Below are 17086 nucleotides of genomic sequence, written 5' to 3' on the forward strand. Positions count from 1 at the left end.
TATTCCCATGGGCCTTGCAGTCCAGAGTCCTCAGATTAGATATTCTCTCCAAATAAGGCTAAACAGGCAATTGCAGAGAAATATTGGCAGGAGCAAAGAAGACATTTGTCAACAGCTTTAAACTCTGTCCCATCATTACACCCCAGGGCATGCAGCACACATGAATTTATACCCATCATACATACCAATTCTTCATTAGCGTAGAAGTAGCAAAATCACTCATCACACTGCATTGTGTGCATGGCAGCGAGGGAATTGTTAGATTGTTCAACGCGTCTCTTACAGACCTATTACTCTTCTGATTACCCTGTTTTAACTCTTTTCTTTTACAGCCATGAGGTGCAAAGGCCAGAGAGGATGCGTTCCTGACAAAGAGCTTGCCCTTTGTGTTCAAGTAAATCTTTACCAGTGAGTAAATTAGGCAGAAGTGGCCAGCCCAAAACAAACAGGCAGGATGGGAGCAGGAGTTGAGGAGAAAATGATTTTGAGAAACCCACATGCTGAAAATAATCTTCCTTTCCAGTCTGTTGATGGATCTGATGTTTCTACCCAGAGAAACAACAAGTTTCCCACCTTGGCCCACTCTCAGAAGCCCCTTGGAAACTTGCTTAAAAATGCAAACGGCCGTGGCCTGTCTCTACAGATCGATTCTATAGGTTTGGCAGGATGACTGAGCACCTATATGTTTCGATGAGGCCCTCAGGGAATTTCAACAAACACCGAAGTTCAAGAAGGATGGACCTAAGCTGTCTCAAAGAGACATTGAGTAAACGAGGTTGATTTATAGTCATTCGTAGAACTTAGCCGAAGGCATGGGGCCCTGGAGAAGAAATTTGATTCACTCATGCATTTATTCACTCATTAGCTTTCATATTTGGTCATTCCAGAAGTGACGGGTTTCGCGGAGGGAAGTGGTCAGGGCTGTAATAGTCAGATGGGCTGGGTGCTGCTGCAGTCACACTCCAGATCTCAGTGGCTTAAAACAAAAGGCCTCTTTCTCACTCATGCGGCATGTCGGGTTATCTGGGGCCTCTGCTCCGTGTCCCCTCCCTCTGAGGCCCAGGACGACAGACTAGTCATCGTCTCCAATTGTCCTGGTTACCATGGCAGGTGGAAAGAGAGCTCTGGAAGGTCTCATGTTGGTATGAAAATGGCCTGGCCCCAAAATCACTTCCGCTCACAACTCTTTGGCCAGAACTAGTTACGTGGCCCCGGCTAACCCTTAGGTGTTGGTTCTTGAGTGCGGAACCTCTATGCAGGAAGAAGGAAGGATGCCACAGCAGGAAGAAGTGGTGCTTCTATCAGCAATACAAAGCTTTTCCAGAAACTCTCAGTTTTTCTCTCCTAACCAGAACTGGGCCCTACGGTCACTCTTAGCAACAAGGAAATCACAGATGTATATACTTTGGCCAGACGTGCTGCAGCCCCAAACAAAATTGGGACCTTTTACAAACTAGGGCAAATGGATATTAGGTAGGCAATTAGAAGTAACTGGGGGCAGACGGAGTATTGCTAGAGAACACAAATTCTGAAGACAAAGGTAGAGGATGGACCCAGGCCCAGCAGCAGTAGCATATAGGACTTGGCCATGGACTTGGCCATGAACTTGGCTTCACTGAGTCCACCAATTTAGAGACTGGCTGAGTCAATCCCTACGTCATCATAAGATTGAAACTACCAAAGTAATACATTTATTAGTCTTAACTCTAGATACACATTAGCTAAGATTTCTGCCCAGTAATGGGCTACAATAAAATACATCAGGCTGTTGTATCGAGGCCACATTATTAGCTATTGAGGGCCTACTGTGCGTCAGGTTCTCCACACATACTACCTTCCAATTTTTGTGACAGCTCTTCAAGTTAGGTATTACTATCCCCACTTTACAGATGAGCAAATGGAGGTTCAGACTAGCTAATGGATTGCCCTAGGTCACACAGCCAATAAACAGAGGTGCTAGATCCAAACCTAAACCAAACTCCAAATGTCTCACCTTTTTCCTCTGTATTATGTCAGGTTGCGTCTTTCACTATACATTCTTTAGTAATAATAATGTGACATGACAATGTGTTAAAAACACTGTGACGTGAAATCTTGTCCGAGATGCGTATTTGGTTGGAGAGACGGTAGTAGTGTTGCTTGGTGCTAGGGATTTCTGTTTATTAAAGCCCTGTTTCTTTTTAATGTGTGCCGGATCCAATCTATCATTAGAGATGCTGGAAAACATCAAAAGGAAACAAACAATAAAAAGAAGCAGGGATCAGATGGTGCAGATGTAGCCAAAATGCTGTAGACAGGCAATGTCAAGAAACTCTGGATGCTGTTAATTAAGAAATGAACAGTTGTCCTGACTAAGAATTGGCAAGACTCCTTGGATGAATATACAAAGGCAAGAAGGAAAAGAAACACCTCATGATCGCAAATAAAGACCAATAACTACTCTACCCCAAGCAGGTATGGTGTCTAAATGCAGCCCTGTATTCAGTCTTAGGGCTCTGGATGCTCTTGCTGCAGGACCAGGATCTTCCTTTAGAAGGTTGGAAGGTTACCAAGACAACTCCCAGATCATCTAACCCTGGGCCTGCTCCAAGCCCCAATTCTTAGTCCAGTTTAATCACATGTTATGGACAGATCCCTAGATTGTACTTGACCCCTCTGAATATTGACTATATGCTGACATTTGGTCCAGGGCAGTATCAAAAGTCTTAAATGGTCTTATCCTATACCTGGAAAATTTCCCATTCACTCATCCTTTTTTTTTTTTTTTTTTTTTTTTTCCCATTTATCCATCATGTATTTGTGGAGAGCCTGATGTCCCAGGCACAGTTACTGGTGCTAGGGATCCAGTGATGAATGTAACAGACAATCGCTACCTTTGTGGAATTTAGAGGCTAAGAGGAGAAATAGAAGTTAATTAAGTAAGCTCCTGACCCAAATGTAAATTGGTGACGATGCTATTAAACATTTGCTAAAGACCAGGAATTGTGCTAACAACCGAAATGACACTTAAGCCTCTCCACTGTCCTGGAGAAACCAAGGTTCAGAGGGCTGATACAACTTTGCCAGCTGGGATTCCAATCCAGTGTCACCTGATGCGAAAAGTCCATGCATTTGACTACTTTCTTATGTCTCCCTCGGCAAACGATAGATCTGATTTCTTTTCCAGTTTGGGTAAGGTCTAGATTTGGGCTTGGGGAGATTCCACTTTTTTATCCAGCCTTTGACAAAAAATATTCCAGCACCTAATGTGTAATTCTTTGCAGTCGAGCAACTTGTTATAGGCAAGTTTTGACACTGAGAAGCAACAACAATTTGCTACATAAATGATACCTGAAAACAAGATTGCTACCTAGGCCAAAGTTAAAACAATATTCTGCACTGACGTTTCTGAATGTTTTGGATTATTAATACGGCAATGGCGCCATCTGGTGACCGCTGGTGTGTATTACATGTGTCTTGACTGGGGAAGAATACATTCTGGATGTTCTGGAGGCCTCCTATTTTACAGTTTGGATAAATAATAAGCCTTGCTTCGGCTTGATCACCTTCGTTCCTCAACCCCTTCCCCTTTTATCCCTCACAATTTACATAAACTCCAGAGGGAAGGTCATGGTTATAGAATGCAGCATCTTCCAAACGTTCAGGGACCCAGCAACCAGGACACAGGTCCCCATGACACACAGTGTGAACCATATGCAGACAATCTCCAGGATCACTTACTCATTAAGTCATGACAAGACAGATTCATCCATCATCTCATGCTAGAATATTCCTTCTTTTCTAAAGACTATGGCTAGACATAATCCCACCCACGCACTCTGTGACACTATCCCACAGCTTTAGGAAACAGGAATTTATACCTTCACTTTGAGCTAAGAACTATTAAGCTAAAAACTGGAGACACAGCGGTGAACAAGTCATGGTCCCCATTCTAAATCTGACACTCTATCAGGGGACACAGGTGGCCAATTAGTCTGTAAATTATTCACTTCCAATTATAAGAACTGCTACAAAAAATGAGGCTTTGAGCATCGGTAGCATGGAGGAAAGATTTCATTGGATCTAGGGGTCAGAAGAATTTTCCCTGAGGAAGGAGAGTAAGATGTGGTGTGCCAAATATGGAGAAGGGGCTAGTCAGAGTGATCAGGGGCCTGGAGAAAAAAAGGACGTGGGGCTGAGTCAGACTGAACTGGACTTCTCCTGGGGCTAAATGGGAGTGATCAGTGTGGAGTCAACCAGGAAGAGCAGACATTAGGTCATCTCAAGGATGATGAGCTATTAAGAGAGAGTGTTCGTCATTAACTGACCCATTGTGAATGATTGAGCTGGTGTTAGAGGAGGAGTATAATCTAACACCTGAGTATTTCTTTTGAGGGTTAATTTAAACTCCCTTGGCCAGCATGGTGGCTCACACCTGTAATCCCAGCACTTTGGTAGGTCCGGGTGGGTGGATCACTTGAAGTCAGGAGTTTTAGACTAGCCTGGCGAATATCATGAAACCCCGTCTCTACTAAAAATACAAAAATTAGCCAAGGGTGGTGGTGCGCACCTGTAATCTCAGCTACTTGGGAGGCCCAGGCAGGAGAATTGCTTGAACCCAGGAGGCAGAGGGTGCAGTGAGCTGAGATTGCACCACTGCACTCCAACCTGGGGGATAGAGTGAGACTCTGTCTCAAAAAAAAAATTTTTTTTTAACTCTCTTAAGTACTAAATGTTGGTGTGGAGAACATCCTGGATCTCTACCAATTCTGCATCTCCCCAGGAACCAAAGACATTGCAGAATTTGCTATTTACCTTCTCTCTATTCCCTCTATGTGTAAGATGAGGAAATAACAATAGCAAACATAATTGCTGAGGTTGGGATCAGGAGCTGAGCTAACAACAGGCAAAAGATGAAGGAAAGAGAGGATAATGGTGGCATCTATGGGATTCCACTGGTGAATTGTGGCTATTTTTAAAAATCAGGACATAAAGCCTTACCTATTGTGTGATACTGCTAGCTCTTAGGATATCTTAGGCGAAACATGCAAGATATAGATCCTCAAAACCTGCGTTCAAATCCTACTCTTCTCCCTCTGGGTATGTGATTAGGTTAACAAATTTTCTTCTGCCTCAATTTCTACATCTGTAAATAGCAATAATAGAAGTATGTATCTGCTTTTTAGATTATTGCAAAGTACTGTGTGTAAAGTGCATAGCATGACACCTGGCATTTAAAAATTATTCAATATTGGCTCATTATTATTGACAATAGTTAATATTTGGGAGGAAATACACACACACACATATGAGAGACTTAAGGAAAACTTTTATTTTCTTCTTCACATTTTTGTTATTTTCCAATTTTCTAAAATGAGTATGCACTGCTATTAAAACCAAAAGGAGGGAAACTCACAAATTTCTGAACAATAGAAATTTGACTGTTCCACTGTTTCCAGAATGTCCTGGATCATGCTGTTCAAGGAGGAAGTGGGAATGCAGGCTAAAAGCACGGATTCCTAGGTCTCGACCCATAAATACTGGATCAAAATCTTTCAGAAAGAATCCTGGTTATGTATACTTTTAATCAGCTCCACAGATGACTGCTACAATCATGCACTGCTGGGATGTGTTGATGAATGGGAAGTCTGCAGAGTGGGCGGGGAAGGCCCGGCGGTTTGCCGCGCTCACGAGGCCTGCGCCTACAATTCCCATACTGCCCTCGCGAAATTGCGGGGAGCAAGCCTGCGGCCTGCCGGAAGTTGTAGTTTACTTTGGCCAGGGTGCTGCCTATAAAGAACACCGGAGATGGCTAGAGAAAACTTCCCGCCCCACAATGCAAAGGTCAACGATGACGCCATCTGAGGCGCGCCTGGAATCGAGCGGGGAGTTTCTGCCGAGTCTACCACAGCCTCTGCAGCCTCAGAGCTGGCCGTCGCCCCCACCGCCCCCACCACCGCCCCCGCCGCCATCGCCGCCGCCGCCACCGCCACCGTCATCTCCGCCGCTGCCGCCGTGGGGCCCTTCCCCTTCACCGCCCCTTTCGTCGCCTCTGCACACTCTGGACCTTCTGTCCTGGAGAAGAAGCTATAGTCGGTCTCCCTTGTGGGCCCGGGGCGCAGCCATGGCGGACGGCGGCGGCGGCGGGGGAACGGGCGCGGCGGGCGGCGGCGGAGCGGGCCAGGCCTCTGTCGGGGCAGCGACGGGCGCTACTGGGGCCGGCGGGGGCGGGGGCCCCATCAACCCCGCCTCGCTGCCTCCCGGCGACCCGCAGCTCATCGCTCTCATCGTGGAGCAGCTCAAGAGCCGGGGCCTCTTTGACAGCTTCCGCCGGGACTGCCTGGCCGACGTGGACACAAAGGTAGCTGCGGCCGCCCGGGCTGAGGGGAGCGGGGCTTGCACGTGCGGCTGCCGGGTTGCAGCTTTGATTTTCCGAAGCCGAGAGCAAAACAAAAGATGGCTTTAAACGTCTCAGCAGTGAGGTCCTGCGCCGCTGGGGGCGGTGCGCAGCGCTTTCTGAGCGATGCGCACGTGGGTTTCCTGCCTCGTGGTTTACTACCAGCTGTGATTTTAACCATCCGCTTCTCCGAACTTGGGGTTTCCGTGTGGGTTTGAGAGCCTAGACCCTATCATTCGGGGGGTGGAACTCCTCAGAGCCCCTTCATAACGAACTTCGAAACCAAGCAGGCGAGCAAGAGTGCGTTAGAATTGCCACCTGTTCCGTACTCACCACTGAGAAGCTGGCGTTAAGCACAGTGATTTGAACACACAGTCATCACCCTCTGATAGTCATTGATGCCTTTTTTTCTAGCTCTGTTTTGCAGGCTTTAGTGCGCCGTTGAATTAAGGTAAACCGTAGAAACAGCACCCTTATTCTGCACTTCATCGTTGATTAACGGGGATTTGGAGCCTAGATCCTAATGCCATAGGTCCGTCCCACCGGTAAAGCGCTTTCATTTTACCTGTCAGAGTGGTTCGGACTCAATGAAATAATGGGTGCTAAGTGTCAGACACACAGTAGTCGTGGGAACGTTAAGTTTCTCCCTTTTCGAAACTCCACGACTGTGGTTGTAGGTTAAGGAGACCTGTCACTGACTGGACTCCTATAGGGTAGTGATTTCTCCCACCAGAGCCTGTCATGGAAACAGTTTCCTTACCTCACAGCAAGACTGAGGTTGGAATTAGACCTTAAGATAGGGTAAAACCTCGGCTGCTGATTCGTCGAACGTTTATTGGCCTACAGCTGCCAAGCTCTGTCAGTACAGGAACAAGTCAGTCACTACCCGGTCCTCACAGCTGAGAGTCTGGGATAGAAAACTGACCTGTAAACCGGGTAGTAAATACATACTGTAGAGAGAGAAAGTGGTATACACTGTTACTTTTCCAAAATGAAAAGCCCAACTAGAAATGGCCTTGAAACAAAGGCCATTCAATCCTTGAAACAAAGTGATTCGTTCAATACATAGACATCCGGGATATGTATTGACAGCTTTCACCCTAGGACAAGTTGTAGCTTGATCAATGGGTGCCTGTGATTTTAAAACAAAAACGATGACAGGAGCCCACCCCATCCAAGGTTTTGCTTTCTGTGGTTTCACTTACCCAGTTGCTGCAATATGGAAGTATTTGTGTTCAGGTGGCCCTTATTTTACTTCATAGTGGCCCCCAGAGAAATTCATGGGTAATGTATATAGGGTTTAGTACTACCTGAGATTTCGGACCCCCGCTGGGGGTCTTCGAATGTATCCCCTGAGCGGGAGTGCACTGCTCTTTTGAGCGGCCCAGCAGTGGTTGGAACCTTCCCATGTACAGCTCCTTAGCTGTTTCTTCTGGGAATTACAGGTTGTAATTCTTGAAGATAGTGTTTTTTCAGGCATATCTTATCTGAGACCTTTGTTGCTGTAGCCCAGTGGTTCTCAGAGTGGTGAGAACTTGGATTAACAACATCAGCATCACCTGAGAACTTGTTAGAAACGCACGTTTTGGGCCCCACTCCAGACTGCTGAAGTATTTAGGGGAAATCGGACAGATGTCTGTAATTTACTTCGCAATGCATCCCAAAACAAATAGAACAAACTGATAAGTGAACAGATGATGGGGTAGGTAGTAACACTAAAACGTTATGGGTGGGCTCATGAGTTCCTTTGACTTCATGAACTGAGATGATTCTGTATGACCTGGGTTTGTTACATGTTTTGGTAGTGATGTTCACTGTCCTTTGTCCTTTTTCAGTAAACAGTTGGTACCATCTCAAACCAGATGAGTTATTTTTAGTAGACGGTATGGTATCAGGATTTATGCTTACAGGGGACAAAAATCATCCTGCTTTAAGCAAAGGGGAGAATCTGTTGTCTCATGAAATCCATGGAAGGATTGAACAAACTCTGCCAGAGGGTAGGCATTTGGAACCAGATATTCCCCACTTGTTCTATGTCTGTCTTCTCTGTTGCTTCAGAGTGAAGTCATCCATTTGGTTACTATTATCTCTTGATTACGTCTTACAGCTTCTTCCTCTCAAGACAGACAGTCAGCTCCAATTTGGGAAATCCCAGGAAATGTCTGCATTGTCTTAGTATGGCTCACTCCTGTGGCACCCTCTGCCCTACCCTTGTGAAGAGAGGAAGACATTTACTAGGAAGAAGGCGTTACTAGGCAGATAGCATATGGTGTCTGTGAATTTTAGTCCTCTGCCCCCATCTCCTTGCCTTTCTCTTTTCCAGTGGAGTCTTTGCGTTTGCTCTCTCAGTCTTTCAGAAGAGTCCACTCATGGAATTGAGGTCTCCTGGTTCCTTTGTCAACTTCACTTCACTGCCTGTTAGCAAACTTTACCACAGTAACGCTGCATAACAAACTGAATCTCAGCAACTTAAAAACAGTGCTTATTCACATGCTCATGGGGTGGCAGGTCAACCAAAGTTCAGCTGAGCTAGGAAGGCTCAGCTGGTGGCTTGGCTGCAGACTCCCCAGGTGTGGGTCCACACTGTGGTTGACGTCAGGCCTGCTGCATGTAGTTACTTGAAAAGTAGATGGAATAATATAAGTAAAGCACCTGGCATTGTGCCCACCCACCATAAAGTGGGCACTTGTGTTAACCATTAATTCATGGCTGCCACACTGCATGGTGACCTTCATGCTCAGTGAAAGTGTATTTAGACTTGACAGTAATGTTTCTGTGAAAAGCAATGTTCCGAGTGACTTAAGTTCAAAACTTTGGTGATATAACTTATGACCTTGCCTCCTCTTTTTAACATTTTAGCCAGCTTACCAAAACCTGAGGCAGAAAGTGGATAATTTTGTGTCAACACATCTGGACAAGCAGGAATGGAATCCTACAATGAACAAAAACCAGTTGCGAAATGGTCTGAGGCAGAGTGTGGTTCAGTAAGTAAGCAAATTTAAAGCTTTTGAAAAGGCAGTAATCACAAGTGTGATGCCCAAGAAGGTTGATATCTCTGTTTAGTCAAGGTTGATAGGATGTGGTATCAAGTATCACTTAGGAGCTATAGCAGTCTGCTTCTTTATTACGTTTAAGGTTAAAGTAAGCAAACTACTTTCCATTTCAATTGAAATGGAAATTCCAGTTTCTATAGCCTGTGTAGGCCTCCTGTGTGCACATCACTAATGGGTGCATTGAAAGACGTTCCAAACTGTGAGACATGTTCCCTGCTTTCTGAAGTTTCAGTGTCGTCTGAACATACACGTGAGTTTTATACCGAGATATCAGGGCTTGGATCTTGGGCAAGAGGAGTTGGATCTTTATTCTCACAGGTGAATGTGAGTTAAATAAATTCTTTGAGTCCACCGGGGCTGCCACCTCTAAAGTGTAATGGTGGCAGCTTTCAGGAAGGCAGGGTCTTAATAATGTGTTGTTACTTCACAGTAACAAACTGAACCTTAGTTAATAAACGTGCTATTGATAGCTTATCTGAGTGACTTTTCACTGTCACTGGGCCCAAAAGTGGAGGAAGGTCATGGAATCTGGTCATAGCATTCATGAGCTAACAGTTATAGAAATGGGAGCACACATTAGTGATTGCCTGGGATTAAGGATGGGAGGAGGGAGGTGAGTGTGGCTTGAAAGTGGTAGCACGAGGGGAACTTGCGATGGTGTAGTCAATGGTGCAGTCAAGTATCTGAATTGTGGTGCTTACGCGGAACCACTCATGGTAAAGTTGCACAGAGTTACACACACAATTGAGTGCATGTGTAACGAAGTCTCAGTACAGTCTGAATTGGACCAGTGTCCTATTCCTGGTTTTGATATTGCACTGTAGTTATGCAAGGTGCTAACATTAGAGGTGGCTGGGTGAAGGGTGCGTGTGGAACTCCCTGCACACTTCTTTGCAACTTCCTGTGAGTCTGCAGGGATTTTAAGATTTTTAAAGTTTTTAAAAGAAGTTTTGCTCGCGTGCTAGTAGTTTCAATGTGGCTGAATGCTGGGAAGAAGCCTGATACCTGACGATGCCTGGTGCCTTATCATTCCGGAGTCAGCACTGAGCACCTTTCCCTTTTTCCAGAGAGCAGACTGGCGGCACCAGGCTCCTTCAGAAAGAAAGGGACAGTAGCTGCCCCTTACTGAGCAAGTCTTTATTACATGTCTGGCACTGGTCTTTACATATATCACTCATCCTCACGAATAGCCTGTTTCACAGCTGAAGTTACTTGTGTTTACCCTGTCTTTTAAAGGACCGGCCAGTACATTGGGTAAATCAAAACACTGAACATTTTGAAATATTTGGAAAGCCGCCATAATTGTGTGAAGGCTGTTTACACTGCTGTTGATGCCCGTAATGAGCATGGGTGTCATTCTAGGGGCATGCATGTTCTTCTGCATTTCTTTAGTAGGAACTGTAATATTGAAAAGTGCACAGAAGTACAGTAAAACAAATAAGTAGAACATCCCTCGATCACCACTCAGGCTGAGAAATGGACTTACACCCTCCAAATGGCCTAGCCCCGGACATACCTTCCCCCATTCAAAAGTCTCCTGACTTTTATGCTAATCATTTCTTTACTTCTCTTCATAGTTTTTACCACCTCTGTGAAGTTTTTTTTCCTGCTTTTTGATTTGACTTAGAATGTATTTACCCTGAAAACATGAACTTGGCTTTAATACTGGGACATTTCTCCACAATTCTTGCTAGCATTTTGATTTTGAGGCAGAATCTACTGGAGTTTTGAAATGCAGACTTTCTGCTGGCCCCGGGGTGTGGCAGTGCAGGCCTTCAGAGTATTGGCTCACTGGCCTGGCTGCTCTGATCCAGATGCTGTAACCCGGTGCCACCGCCTGGTAGGTTTAACAGAAAATCAGCCTCTATTAGTGAACTGAATTATGATGAATAACTCTTTTAACTATACAATATTTGTTCATTCCATCTTCTACTTTAGGCTCCCGACAAGATTTTACATTTTCCTCAAAAGCTTTAAAACTCTCCAGGAAAGTGATCTGCACCCTCTTGGTACTTTGTTTTCCCTGATCAGGAGTCTTGGTCAGTCGGGGATGCTTTAACAAAGTGCCATAGAATAGGTGGCTTGTAAACCACGGATATTTACTTCTCATCATTCTGGAGGCTGGAAGTCCAAGACCAAGATGCCAGCATGGTCAGGTTCAGGTGATGGCCTTCTTCCCAGGCTGCAGTCTGCTACTTGTTCTTCTCATGTGGTGCAAAGAGCTAGCTGACTTTCTGGGGCCCTTTTTGTAAAGGCATAAACTGCATTCATGAAGGTTCTGCCCTCATCACGCAATCCCCTCCCAAAGGCCCTACCTCCAAATGCCATCACATTAAAGATTAGATTTCAACGTAGGAAGTTTGGGGGGGCATTCAGTTCATAATGTCAGGCTTTTACGTCTAATAAAGACCCCTGTGAATCTGACTCAGAAAGATTTGATTAAAGTTGGAAAGGTATTGGCTTGTGACTGAGGAGAGGTGGCTTTGCTTTGTAACTGACCCATAGCCTTTTGCTAACTTTGCTGTACTGAACAATGCTCATTGCTTAGGATGGATACTGTCTAATTCCTGGTCTACCTGAAAATGTGCCCTTCAGTGCTCTAATGGTGGTGTGTTTACATCTAGGCTTCCTGTCGATAAGGTATTAGTTACCATTGAATCCAGGAGGCACTTTACACATTAATAATCTTTCCCAGTGTAGGGCCTGTTTCTCGTCTTTGTCATGATGTACATTTACTCATGTTTTTCCTTTGCTGTACCCTGACAGACCATTTGCCCGGTTGCTGTCCAGCCTATTTTTACCCAAAAGCTTAAATGGCCGTAGAAGTCTCAAGTCTACAGGAAAATAAGTAAAACCTGCCCACATGCTTGTGATGGTGTTGGCATATTTCAATCTTTTGAGAACACTTCACTTTGAACCTTATGGGCTGTTTTCCAGCCTGTCCAAATATGATTTGTTTCCTGTCAACCATCGTGTCCAGTACCCTATCCTAAGTGTTTGAATATAGACATTGATAGGCTTTGATTTTTGCTCCACTTCAGAATGGATTGGGGGTGTCATTTAACCCTCTAGGAGCCTGGAACTCATTTGTGTCTTGTCTGTTGATTGTTTGCCTCCATGCTGCCTGGTATGTGTAACAGGCAGCAGCCACGGCTGAAGGCCATGGTGAATTGCTGGTGGTGTAAATACCCCCAGCCCTGACTGCTCTGCCTTGTTTAAGATTTGAGGATTAGTAAACAGGTTGCTGCTGAAGCTGCTTCTACTTAGGCTATTAAGAGAATAAATGTTGAAGGAAATGGAGTCAAATTCTAGGCTCCCTGGCTTTGACAGTACGATGAAGCTTTTCAGTGCCACATGTATCAAGTTCTTTCTTGTCATCCTGTCATTTGCTTCTTGTCTTTGGAGCAGCCCACTTACGTTTTTTTGGTTCCTTTGTACAAGGTTGGGTGATTTTGGTTGAGACTGTGCATTAGGAATAACAGCTGGTGGTTGAGAATTGTCCCATAAAAGTGAAAATAATAGCTTGAGCTCTATGTGGTAGGTGGATTGCCCTCTAAAAGAACTCCCTAGAAGGGCTGTAGCTTTGAAGGTGGGCATTTATTGGGCTCCCACATGATATTTATTGAAGCTAAAGATAATCCTGAAGGAACTGAATAACAGAATGATCTGTTTGTCTCCGCAAGGTCAGGGATGTTGGAAGCTGGAGTAGACAGGATTATTTCTCAGGTGGTGGATCCTAAACTAAACCACATCTTCAGGCCACAAATAGAACGAGCGATTCATGAGTTCCTGGCAGCCCAGAAAAAAGCAGCTGTGCCAGCACCCCCTCCAGAGCCCGACGGCCAGGACCCACCAGCTCCATCTCAGGACACTTCCTAAGGTCCAGTATCCTGTCTTCTGTCCAGGAGCATGCATTTCTGTCATGTAGATATGTAAAATGGATAGGAATGGGGTAAGCCATAATTGAGGAGCATTTAGAAAGTATTTACTACAGATGGTCTTCTACTGTTATGAGTCATTTTTTACTGAGAACTAATTAGTAGCGTTTTTCTGTGTCAGTGAATGATTTTCTGTTCCACTAGAGCTAAACATGTAAGCTGTGAATAGACGCTTCATTAGAAACCAGCTGAGATGATTGGGCTGTATAAGGGAGATTCAAATGAAAGTCTTATTTCTCTGAAATGCTTAAAGAAGTCTCTGCCCTGGATGTGAGTTAACTTGGGTTTGCAGTTTTATATAAAATCAAGCAGTGCCTTCTGAAGTGGTATTCTAAATGGGATTCAGAGTCTGCTTTGAGTGCCACTGGATTTCCATGGAGTTAGAAGGAGTTTGTTCACCACCATCGATTACCGTGGGATTCTTGTGTTAGTAACACTCCCCCTTCTTTCAATTAAATTTGGAATTACATTTAATTTAAACAGCTGTAGATGTACAAAAGAGTGCTTTTTGCAGATTTCAAGAGACAGTGTGAGCAGTGATAAAGTTAACAGTGGACTCTTAGCCATTGTTGCTGACCATTGGGGTATGTTTTATCCCTTCATTCTGATGTTGGTGTTCTCATTTTGAGACTCTTTGAGATGTCTGTTATTCTTAGTAAGTGAGGTGAATTCACTAGGGCATTTGGAGCGTCAGTGATGAACAATGCAAGAGCATCGGGATTGTCTTTTTGTGCCTCTACTGAGAGAAGACCTTGAGTCCAACATGGAGTGTAAAACATGCATTTTAAGTCTTTCTTTTTAATTATAAATTCATTTAGGAACATAAAAGTAAGTGAATATAGTCTCTCATCAATAAATAACATTTTTGGTATTATCTTTCCTTTTTAGAATATGCCTGTCACCTTTTGAAAGCTCAATTTTTGGCGAAGAAATGGATTCGGTTACATAAGAGAGCAACTTCAGACCGAAGATAGGCCAAGGTCGTCACTGGTCTAAAGATTTCAACCTTGACTATGGGCAGTGAACAGATTGAAAGGGGAGCAAGTTCAGCAGCAGGAAAGTTGACTATGTCACCCCCTACATTGTGCTGCCATTTGGTCCCCTGTCCAGGGGTGTGACACCAAGTAGACACTACAGAGAGAGAAACACTAAAGCAACCCAGGGTTATCCTGAAACAGACTACTTGAACATGGAGACTGCACATGGACTTTAGGGTTTGTGCTCTGGGAGAAACAAAAGCTACAGGGAGAGAACATAACCGATCCCAAAGACAGTTTGAAAGAACAGTGACAGTAAAGGTTAACTGGGGGTGGTATTTGACAGTGCTTATTTAATACTGTCTCTCAGAGTTCCAAACTAGATTGTACAAGTCATTAGCGTCAGATAGCTTTAAAGTTGCGACCTTCTTGTACATGAATCTTCTAGCCAGTTTCCTTTCCTTTGTAATAGGTAACAAAACATGAAATCCTAGAATGTGTGAAAAGTTCAGACATGAGGTATAAGGAAACTCATTTGCAGGCTCTCTGTCCGGAGCTGCTTCCTGTCCTGCAGGGGCTAGTGAGTCTTATATATGTTTACTTTATTCTCACATTTGTGTTTTTTTAGGAAAGTGGTCGGTAAAATGGCTTATCTTTCATAATAAAGTCATTTGATACTCTTACTCTGAAGCTTCAACTGAACCTTAGACCTCAGGTCTGTGAAGGGCAACTTTTGTCCTCTGTCTCTGTGCCATTTCTGTGCACCACACATGATCTACTGGCAGTGAAGATTGGTACATATAACTTGGAACTATTCTCTCCAAAACTAGTAGGTGTGGCTAGAAGCTGGCTGTTTCTCTCCTCCCTGAGCCATTACTGACACTGGTCTTTAGTTAAGGTAGTCTATGGTATGTGTCAGTGTTTCTCAACCTTAAGTGTGCAGAAATAGCACCTGCGGATCTTGGGAAAATGCATATTCTGATTCAGAAGTTCTGGGGTGGGACTTAGAGTGAGTGTTTCTGACAAGCTGCCAGGTGATGCTGATGCTGCCAGGCCTCTGAACATAACTCTGTGTAATAAGCCTTGGATTAATATAGCCAAGATTATGTCATACTAAGAGTCTTGGTTCTTGGTTGAGTCTACTACTGCATATGACTGCTAATCTGATCATATTTAACCAGTTCAGTTGGTTCCCTGTTAAGACAAATGCTCCACTTCTACCTTTACCATAAATACCCCTAAATTAGGACTGCATTGCCATATTCAGCAAGATGTTTGGTAGCATGTGCCCTCATTTTTTTAAATTGCATTTTAGGTTTTGGGGTACATGTGAAGAACATGCAAGATTGTTGCATAGGTACACACATGGCAGTGTGATTTGCTGCCTTCCTCCCCATCACCTATATCTGGCATTTCTCCCCATGCCATCTCTCCCCAACTCCCCACCCTGCCGCTGTCCCTCCATTTCCCCCCAACAGACCCCAGTGTGTAGTGCTCCCCTCCCTGTGTCCATGTGTTCTCATTGTTCAACACCCGCCTATGAGTGAGAACATTCCGTGTTTGGTGTTCTGCTCTTGTGTCAGTTTGCTGAGAATGATGGTTTCCAGGTTCATCCATGTCCCTACAAAGGACACAAACTCATCGTTTTTGATGGCTGCATAATATTCCATGGTGTATATGTGCCACATTTTCCCTGTCCAGTCTGTCATCGATGGGCATTTGGGCTAGTTCCAGGTCTTTGCTATTGTAAACAGTGCTGCAATGAACATTTGTGTGCATGTGTCCTTATAGTAGAACGATTTATAATCCTTTGGACATATACCCAGTAATCGGATTGCTGGGTCAAATAGAACTTCTATTTCTAGGTCCTTGAGGAATCGCCACACTGTCTTCCACAATGGTTGAACTAATTGACACTCCCACCAACAGTGTACAAGTGTTCCTATTTCTCCACATCCTCTCCAGCATCTGTTCTTTCTAGATTTTTTAATGATCGCCATTCTAACTGGTGTGAGATGGTATCTCAGTGTAGTTTTGATTTGCATTTCTCTGATGACCAGTGATGATGAGCATCTTTTCATTTGTTTGTTGGCCTCATGTATGTCTTCTTTTGTAAAGTATCTGTTCACCTCCTTTGCCCACTTTTGAATGGGCTCGTTTGTTTTTTTCCTGTAAATCTGTTTTAGTTCTTTGTAGATTCTGGATATCAGTCCTTTGTCAGATGGGTAGATTGTTAAAATTTTTTTCCCATTCTGTTGGTTGCCAATTCACTCTAATGACTATTTCTTTTGCCGTGCAGAAGCTGTGGAGTTTGGTTAGGTCCCATTTGTTGTCTATTTTGGCTTTTGTTGCCAATGCTTTTGGTGTTTTGGTCATGAACTCCTTGCCTACGCCTATGTCCTGAATGGTTTTGCCTAGATTTTCTTCTAGGGTTTTTATGGTGTTAGGTCTTATGTTTAAGTCTTTAATCCATCTGGAGTTAATTTTAGTGTAAGGTGTCAGGAAGGGGTCCAGTTTCTGCTTTCTTGTGCCCTAATTTTAAAGCAAGCTGGCCACACGTATAAGGCAGGTGGCAGTTATAACTGAAATGTCTCTTCCCACCTGGTAGGTGCAGTTTCATTTCAAGCGGCCTTCACAGTTGCAGGACAAAGTTCTTAACCCCAGAGAATGGGCCCTCCGGTCCTCTCTACTACTAGGCAGACATGGAGTGTCCAGAATTACATGTCCTGTGCTTACAGAAAA

The 17086-nt window shown here is 44.3% G+C and overlaps 1 protein-coding gene across 4 annotated transcripts; it reads left to right on the plus strand.

The window, feature by feature from the left end:
- The first annotated feature begins 5868 nt into the window (after positions 1 to 5868).
- On the plus strand, positions 5869 to 15027 carry BOD1 (biorientation of chromosomes in cell division 1). Of its 4 annotated transcripts, XM_039460538.2 has the most exons (5): positions 5900 to 6340; positions 8700 to 8756; positions 9236 to 9360; positions 13113 to 13309; positions 14256 to 15027. In XM_039460538.2, exons 1-4 carry the CDS (start codon positions 6104 to 6106, stop codon positions 13306 to 13308), a joined length of 615 nt encoding a protein of 204 aa, XP_039316472.1. In that variant the 5' UTR covers positions 5900 to 6103; the 3' UTR covers position 13309; positions 14256 to 15027. The 4 variants fall into 4 exon arrangements, with proteins under 4 accessions (XP_010344988.2, XP_039316474.1, XP_039316473.1 ...); XM_010346686.3 differs by lacking the exon at positions 8700 to 8756 and having other exon boundaries at positions 5869 to 6340; XM_039460539.2 differs by lacking the exon at positions 13113 to 13309 and having other exon boundaries at positions 5892 to 6340.
- The last annotated feature ends 2059 nt before the right edge of the window (positions 15028 to 17086 follow it).

Source organism: Saimiri boliviensis, chromosome 20 (assembly GCF_048565385.1).
Source record: "Saimiri boliviensis isolate mSaiBol1 chromosome 20, mSaiBol1.pri, whole genome shotgun sequence".
Lineage (NCBI taxonomy): Eukaryota > Metazoa > Chordata > Mammalia > Primates > Cebidae > Saimiri > Saimiri boliviensis.

Excerpts from the sequence above, each read along its gene's own strand:
- BOD1 (XM_039460538.2), top strand. The coding sequence starts at position 6,104 with ATGGCGGACGGCGGCGGCGGCGGGGGAACGGGCGCGGCGGGCGGCGGC. Across the intron at positions 6,341-8,699 it reads TGGCCGACGTGGACACAAAG|TGGAGTCTTTGCGTTTGCTC; the intron begins GTAGCTGCGGCC and ends TCTCTTTTCCAG. Across the intron at positions 8,757-9,235 it reads AGTCCACTCATGGAATTGAG|CCAGCTTACCAAAACCTGAG; the intron begins GTCTCCTGGTTC and ends TTAACATTTTAG.